Source organism: Cupressus sempervirens, chromosome 7 (assembly GCF_028749045.1).
Source record: "Cupressus sempervirens isolate cs-2001-9-10 chromosome 7, ASM2874904v1, whole genome shotgun sequence".
NCBI classification, from domain to species: domain Eukaryota; kingdom Viridiplantae; phylum Streptophyta; class Pinopsida; order Cupressales; family Cupressaceae; genus Cupressus; species Cupressus sempervirens.
The window spans coordinates 882,464,895-882,474,103 of record NC_143124.1 but is presented as its reverse complement, the minus strand read 5'-3'; the positions used below and the strand labels follow the sequence as shown (position 1 = coordinate 882,474,103).

Here is a 9,209-nt window from a genome sequence, read left to right as displayed (position 1 = left end):
ATTGAATATTTTAAAGCCTATTTCCTCCCATAGAGTTTTCTCAGCAGAAGAATGGAATAAATTATAATGGCCAAGATGTATAATGGAGGTTGATCACTAAAAGCATAACTGCCATGTTATAGTCACTAGTAAAAAAATCATTGTTTCAATGTTTATTACTACATATGTCTATAATCCAAAAGACTTCAAACAAAAATCTTGGATTCATGGCATTAACTTGTCACTTATTGGGAATATAGGAGAAAGGTCTCTCAAAAAGGAGATAAGTAAAATTTACTCTTCAATAAACTTTTTTTTGTAATATAGTACTCTAATATATTTTATTAGATTTTGAAAAGATATTAAAATTTAAGCATTTATTTTTTTGTCCATATTCCTCTAGGTAGAAAGAACAATTTAGAAAAAGTGTAGAAAGATAAAAAATGGAAATAAAAATTCATCATTAACAAAAAAGAAAACATGAGAAAAAGATACACTAAAACTAGAGAAAAAGATACACTAACACCGCTCACTTTTATGTAGGTTGAATCCCTATCAACAAGAATGTCAAGGCGCCCACAGTATTGATACTCATGTCCTTTTCTTGTTCTGTAGCCTAAATCATGATATGGATACACACAGAACTTGTCTAGCATTTAAATATGAGACCATGAAATGGGTTATGAATTTGAAATTGTAACTGACAATTTAACTGAAATGAATATTAATTGAAGAAATGAGCTTGGAAGAAAAGTAAAATGGAGCTAATACTTACAACTCTAGCATTCCGAAATGTGTTTGATGAAGACTAGAATATGCAAGCAACACAAAAAAGAAATACTATAAATCCTTCTAAAATCTGTAGGTGGAAAAGAATGTCAATCACAACTATGCAAACTTGAACCAAAGTCTTAGATAACTTGTGCATGCAAGAGATGCATGGAAAGGTAAGGCCCTCAGGGGAACACCACGTTACAGTCCTTTGCCACCACATGGCATAACACCATGAGCTTAATTTTTAGTCGAATTTTATGAGAAGGAAACTAAAAAGATCCCATAGGGAAAACAATTAAACCAATGCAAAATTAGAAATAATGCAATAGAAATTTCATTTTAATAGAAAGGAATCCTGTGACCATAGTATATAGCAAATCATATGGTCTTTTCATGATTTTCAAAGTGTAAACTATTAGAAACGAAGAGGCCAAAAACATTAATCCCTGCCTTAAAAGATAGGGACTAAAAGGAAAATTGAAAACATTAGTCCAACCATTAGAAAGTAGGGACTAATAAATTAAATAAGAATATATTTGATTAACTATAAGATTAACTCACGTTACCTATACATATAATCCAATCAATCTAAACAAATCAAATTTTAAATTGACACGTCAGAAAACATCATCAGAATAAAATCCTTTATATACACATATTTTAATGGAATATTTAAAGAGTCTTAAAACAAAACAAAATACTGTGCTGCAGACTAGGTCATCCGTTTAACATGTGCCACGTAGACTATTTTAGCTCTAAAAAGCTTAAGCTCATCCAACTTCTTTAATAATATAACATTTTGAGGTAAAATGTTGATGAGGTAGTGGCCAAGCCTGCAAAATCTACCTGCTAATAATAATAATGTGGTCGAATTAGCTTCCGCGGATTTATAATATGTGTATTGCCGAAGTCAGCCATGGTTGTGAAAAATCAACTATTGTAGTCACTGATTATTAATTTCCTATCGTAAACAATTATTAAACTGCTGAAAAAAAATTCCTAGCTAATATTGCAAAATAACACAACTGCAACTTCACTTATATAATACGGAAAGAAATAAACAACACAATGAACACAATATTTTCGGACAAATTGTCCCTAGAAAAACCCTTAAGGGAAAACCAATTCTACAGATGAGAAATTATATTAAATTTCAACAAATCAAGAGATACAAAATTTATTGCCTCTCACTAGCAGAACTCCGACAACCTCCTAATTTCTCCCGCTGATGTTCCCCACTGCTATCCCCACGCTAACACTGCGCCTTTGCTAACACTGCAAAACAATTTGCTATCACTGCAAAATGCTTTTTCAAAACTTGTATCTTCAAATGATCCAATGACCTCTTTTTATACTACCCTATTGGAAAAACCAATGACCGAGATTAAATCAAACCAATGGCTAAGATTAAGACAACTCGACAGCCAATAATAAAATTGGTTGCAAAGTGTCCAAAAGAGAATCACTAAAATTAGTAAATAATTATCCTTGCAACAACCATTTACTAATTCTTGACAAGTGAACAAACAACTGTCCAAACTACCTATAAATACTACTGCTATTTTTGGATCAGAAATAACAGCTGTCTAACTAACAATAATTAGCAATGCCCTGACCATGATCATTCTCCCCTCGTTTTCAATCTATTTATAACCCAAATTGCCCCTTGTGTTTTACAACATCTTTGACTTCTCTTTCGTATTCTGCAAAAATGTATTTCTCAGCGGCTGCATCAAAGATAGTGCCGATGTTTCTAGCGGCTATTCTCCTGTTCTCTGCTGTAATGGCCGAGTCCTCGGACGAGGTGGGCAGCATATACACGGCATGTAATGTGACAAAGTACTCCAACGGCTCACAGTTCGATACCAACCTCGAAGCGCTCTTTAAATCTCTGACGGAGAACGCAGCATACGTCGGCTTCGGCACTTCTGTTTACGGGCAAGACACGTCGGACCAGCTGTCGGGGCGCCTCCAGTGCAATCCAGATCTCTCTCCCGCCGACTGCCAGACCTGCTCAGCGGAGGCGGTGAATGTCGTCCGCCGCGACTGCCCCAACGCCATCGGCGCTCGCGTTCAGCTGGAGCGTTGCTTCCTTCGCTACGAGAATTACACCTTTCTCTCCGTTTTGGACACCAACTTGTGTTACGGCGTTGCAAACGTCAGTAACGACACAGACATCCACTTTAACAGTGGCGTTAGGAATGTGTTGGCGGATCTGTCGAGCAGGGCCCCAGCCAGTCCCATCAAGTTTGCCCAGGGGTCATTCGCTGTTGTTTCTTCGACTTCGAAAGACGTGAGCATCTATGCCACGGAGATGTGCTGGCGTGACATGACCATGAAAGACTGCGCGTCCTGCCTTTCCAAGGGAATTGAGGAGATCTCCATCTTCTCTAGCCAGAGAGTCGGTGCTCAAGTTTTCATGGGGAGCTGCACCCTGCGCTATGAGCTCTATCCCTTCGCCCAACACCACTATTAGTCTCTATACTAGTTATTTTTTAATTCGTTTCTTTTAATTGAGGTGATTCACCATACAAATAATGGCAGGCGTACCCGCCAAATAATTTAAGTGTGGATTGAGGTTTGGTTTCGTAATAGATTATTTAGATTAAAGTGATTTTTCAATTATTGTGATTAAATCTATCATTGTCAATTGGTGTTAAATTTTACAGCACCATATTTTATATGTTCAACTTATCTTCTTTGTGAGAATTATATTCTACAAATGGCTTTTATATATATATTCAATTGATAGTCCAATAAAGTGAGAACCTATCCACACCTTAAGACTTTATTTCCCTTCAAAAGAAAAGAATCCATATCAAACATCAACTTTTGAGGGGATCCTTCATAGGTCTTGACACATATCCTTTGCAACTAGACAAGGGATTTCTCATAGAAATTTCAATTACCCAATAGTATCCAAGGAAAGATTATTAAAGAGAGAAGAGAAAATCATTTTGGCAGCTTGTACATTATGTTCATATTTCCTATATAAACAAGAGCTACGAGCAATTGGAGTCCCTACCTCTTAAGTAGTGGCATAAGAGAAGCTGTTCATTTGGCATAGGAAACTGATTAGGCATTAGCATTCTTGAGAGAGATGGGAAGTTTATGTTTCAGCTTTCTTGATAGAAATAGAAAGCAAAAATTTAAATGAAAAAAATGACCATTATTATGCATTAACTCGCAGTAGATAATTACGTACTTTTATCAAATCTTCATATTGAATTTAAGAAATTAAAATTTCATACAAATAAATATTCTATTACCTCAAACTAATTTCAAGAAGTTCTTAATTTACATAATTAAAAATTAACTAATTAAATAATTAGAAATCAAGGACTTATAATATTACTTTTAGTATATAGTAGTTTTTTAAAGTAAGAGACATAAAATAGAAGAGACCACCTAAGTAATGATCTAAAACCCTAAATAACTTCTTTGTCTAGATTCTATTTTAAGCTTATCCTTTAAAAAAATGTGCTTGCAGCCTAATAGACATAATATCCTAAAGATGATAATAGTATTTTTTCCTTTTCAAATAATGTATCATATCCTAAAGATGATAATAGTATTTTTTCCTTTACAAATGATATTTGAAAGTAAAGTAACATGTTTGAAAATGATAATAGTTTTTTTTTTTTTTCCTTTTCAAATGATGTTTGAAAGTAATGTAACATTTTCTATAATGGCTAGCAATGTTTCATAGAATGAGTTGTCACTAAATAGGTACAAATGAGTAGGATCAAAACAAAAAGAGAAAATAGTCATTGCAAGAAAAACTCTTCCACTTTTTTTGGAAGCAACTGAACTATTATGTTGAGTGAGATAGTAATTTTCACTATCTGATTATTTTCAATGGTGTCTGGTTTAGTAGGTAGAGATAAGAAAAGTAAAAAGAAAAAAATTATACAAAATGCATCTAAAAACATTATAAAATTAATTTGTAATCAATTTTTTTTTTGAACTAAAAATAAAAACATAGTCTTAATCATTCTAAAATATCAAAGAACTAATTCAAAATCGATGATTGTAATTGATGTTTAATTATTTGAATTATTATTACCACTCGTAATAGGTTTCTATTTAATAGAGAAAAAATGGTTCCATGGGATAAACATTCAAATTATTTTCTAGTCTGATTAGTAAATCTGTTCATCATAGTTCTTCCAGCCACATTGGATCATCCTTGGCATTATCTTAAATGTCTTGACAATGGCTTCCTACATGACATTAACTTCTTATACAATAATATCATTTCTATTTATCTAGAAAAATGTCTCTAAACCAACTTACCAATTTGGTCGTAGAGGGCTACAATACTTTCAGAGATACTCTCCAACACACTCAAATTCTATTCACAACTTAGCCAAAACAAACTAAATTAGCAAGGTACATAGTAATGGATAATGTAATGAGCATGACATCTGAGAAGAAGAACTGAACTTACCCTCCACTATGATATGGATCATTCAATCCATTATGAGACAATGATATTGCTTCCAAACTGGTACAATAAAAGTTATGTTAACAAAACTCAATTTTAAACCAAATTAAGGAAAGCTTGGCTAAAACTGTATCACTTACTATAAAATTCTATAGTATAATGAATTTTTTTTTCACTTGTAAGATCATGTGACTTTTTTTTTTCTTCTTTTTTGGAATAAACCATTTTGATCACTTTTTTTATTTATCAACCATCAATATGTTAGAGAGATGAATGAATAGAAAACATTGATGGTAGTCCATAATGTGCAATTGGACACACACACACACACACACACACACACACACACACACACACACACACACACACACACACACACACACACACACACACACACACACACACAGACTAACTAACTAAAGAATGACATGAAGAATGAGAAGGAATCTATGAAAAAATTCAACAAGCTAAAGGAAGAAATGAAATACTTTGAATAAATTATGAAGTCATCAAGTTGTTCTTATGGGTCAGGACATTCATGCACTAAGAAAGGATAATCATCCAGGAATGGAGAAATGAGAAATGCAAAGCCAAAAGACAAACCAACATGTTATCACCATGGAAAAATTGGTCATGCTACAAATATCTATCGAAGCAAACATGGTATGAAAAATTCTAAAGCCAAGTTTATTGGTTACCATTTTTACTACAAGAAACAAGGACATCAAATACCTGAGTGTAGGTCAAGATTGAGATTCCACCTACTACACCTAGATTTGAAGGATATTGTTAAAACTATGATAAATATGGGCATAGAGAATTTGAATGTAGATCAGAGACAAAACCCTACTAGCCAAATCAAAAGAAGAAGAATTATGCATCTAATAATACATGTTTCAAGTGTCACAAGTTTGGACATCAAAGCAAGAATTGCAAGACTCAAGTTCATTCATAAAATCAGATAAAAGATAGACGGAAGAAAAAAGTGGACATTGAGAAATTGAGGAATGAAATGAATCAAAAATGGAAAATGAAACCAAAAGATGGAAATAGTGGAGCTAATGGAGCTAAGGTCACCCAATCTAATGGAGAAGGTGATCATGTCATCTCTAACTTAGAAAAAGAGGTATGCATGGAACTTTATATCTAAATGATATATCATACATTAGTTCATTACATTAATATGTACCAAAAGTTCATATCTACATATATGAGATGCATGAGAACAAAGTTTGAGAAAGATTTCAAAGTATTAGTAAAATTCTTGTATTGACTGAGCATTGCAACATAGACCAAGCACTCCAACAGAGACCAAAAGTTATGGAAAAGACTAATTTTTTATGCTCGTTGGCTTCCACTCAATGAAGTACACAACATTAATGGTGAACCTAATTGATAGAAAAATGAGGTATATAACAAATTTTGAATACATTATTTCATACCTTGCATCCATATTTTCAAAGAGCTTAGAGAGATTAAGAGAATTCAAGAAACCAACAATGATTTCAAGGAGAAATTTGATCAAGAAGTTTGAATGAGTAAAGAGAATGAATGAGTGACAAGTATCTAGAAAAGGAAGAAGATCAAATCCTAGTTACAATCATGGCAGCTTCATCAACCACTAGAATGAACAAAAAGGTTAGTAAAGTTCAACTGGTGAAGAGTGACGCTAGTCCTCCACCTAAATTTTGTGCTATTCCAGAAATTATTTTAAAAAGAGACTCAATGGGTGCATTATCCTTGATACCACGTAAATTCATTATGGTTCATGATGTCAGAAGTTGTCACATGTGCAAAATTAGAGAAGTGAGAGATTATGAAATCAAGGAAGCTTATGAGAAGTTGTGCAATGAAATTTTTTTGAAGGATGAGTTCTAGATGTTTGAGAGAAAAGGGTTAATTTGAGCCCTAGAATTTCCTAGAAACTTTAGAATCAAATGGATCAAAGTTATTTGGAGTAGAGTTCATGATATGATGTATTGGTTGCAGAATGCACCAATAGAGATCACAAAGAAGATGATACATAGGGTTACAAGTTATCCAACCCTGGATAAGAAGAAAAACATGTGATGTTTGAGATGAGGAGAAGTTGAAGCAAATATAGGAGCCAAATGGAATGGAAGATCCATCACAATAATTTTTGATCGCTCACAAATTTTTAGTGAGAGTCATTACTCACAAATTCTATCAATCAAGTAGATTGAATAGTGTGTCAAGTATGGTTGTGGACCAAGTGTAGAAGATTGTCATGAAAGATCATGAGTATGATCTTGTCGAGCTACAAATGTTACAACAGGAAGAAAATCTATCATTAATAAGAAAGAAGATGATTGAAGATCTATAAGCTAAATTGGGCACCCTAGGCAAGGGTAAAGAACAATTGTAAATAAGGTTGTGGTAAAGATGAAGAAGAAGAAAGTGGCGATGAGGAAGAAGTAGAAGAAGCTAAAAAGGGTATTAAAGCCCTAGTTTTTGTCATGCCACTGAGCAAGAAGGCTCGAAGAATAGAGAAGAAGAAGGCAATGGCACCTCCACCATCAAACATGCCAATAACTAGGGTAGCTTCTATTGTTGAGCAGTCTGCAAAGAAGAAAGTAGTAGAGACTATTGAGCCAAGTGAACCTCAAACCAAGAGAAGGAGATTAGTTAGAGGACCACCTCAAAAAAACCATAAGTCAATTGATTAGGTATGCTCATAGTTGAAAAGATCAACAAGATTTTCTAGCTTTAGATTTGAAAAGTATGATACATTAGATGATTGTGATAGAAATAAGGTAGAAGAGGCTATGGTGGAAAATATTGCAAATAATAAACTAGCCCCTAGCAAAATAGAGGATAGGATACCTCAAGACCTTTATGAAAGATTAAAGAAAAGGTGGTAATAGGAAGAGAAATGAGAAACACGGATAAGATCTAACACATTAGTCAAAGTCATGCATGATTTGTCACAAGATCAAATAAACACGTTTTTGTAGAAATATAGGATAAGATTTATTCCTATGTACAAAATATTTTTACTGTTGTAAAATAAAGAGGAAATTGTACAAAAGCAAGGTGAGTTTCTTTGGAAAAATATTTTGGGCTAACTATAAAGAAAGTAGAGGCTGTAAACATTGATGATGAGTATAATAGTGGAGAAATATTAGGTTTGTTGAGTCCTCAAGGCAAAATGTCTCCTATATATGTCAACACTCCTAACACTCTAGAAGTTGAGCATTCAAGGCTTACAAATGAAGGAGATGTTGTAGATAGAGAAAGTAATGAAAATGAAAAGACTATTTCAGCACCTCAAATTGAGGAAAACAAAGAATCCAATAAGATTGAACCAAGTATAATTATAGCTATCTCAAGCATAGATGCAAAAGAAAGATTGAGTTTTGAAACCCCCTCACCTACTCCTAAGGTAATGTTGAGCAATAACACCACTTCATTAAATAGGAAGAGAAAAGAAATAAAAGACATTTCACCAAATATTGAGGTTAATCTCAATAAGAGAATTTTGATGCCTCAATTTGATCTGGAAAATTTCACCTTGTACAAAAACATTTTTCTACAAGAAATTTTGAAGAAGAGAGACAAGAGGAGGTCAAGAGAGAGCTAAAGTAGCAACATACATTACAAGATGTAAATCATATTTTTGTTGATGCTTTTGACATACAAAATGTAGATGAAGAGACACCAACCACTGATCAACTTGTAAATATAATTGATCAAGTTAGTGCTAAAATTTTTGCATGCAATGAGAAGATAATGGATTGGTCAGCAAGAAGATTTGAGACCAAGGTTGTTGACAAAGTTTTCATAACTATAGGTCAGAAGAAAGTACTATTATAGAAAAAAGCATAGGTAATGGTGAACCTTATACAAAGATTAAAACATTTATACACAATTTTGTCAAATGTACCAAGATTTATAGATAATATTCAGACACAAATAGATAAGACTCTGGCTAACATGAAAGCATCCTACAGTATTATTTCAGAGTCAGTAGGATCTAGCATTGATCACT

The 9,209-nt window shown here is 33.3% G+C and overlaps 1 protein-coding gene across 1 annotated transcript; it reads left to right on the top strand.

Moving 5' to 3' along the window:
* Positions 1-2,464: 2,464 nt before the first annotated feature.
* LOC149550287 (antimicrobial ginkbilobin-2-like protein) lies at positions 2,465-3,229 on the top strand. The gene has a single exon (XM_089794455.1). The coding sequence runs from the start codon at positions 2,465-2,467 to the stop codon at positions 3,227-3,229; it is 765 nt and encodes a 254-aa protein (XP_089650581.1).
* The last annotated feature ends 5,980 nt before the right edge of the window (positions 3,230-9,209 follow it).

Bases quoted from the DNA above. Each gene is read 5' to 3' on its own strand.
- LOC149550287 (XM_089794455.1), top strand. From the start codon at position 2,465: ATGTATTTCTCAGCGGCTGCATCAAAGATAGTGCCGATGTTTCTAGCG.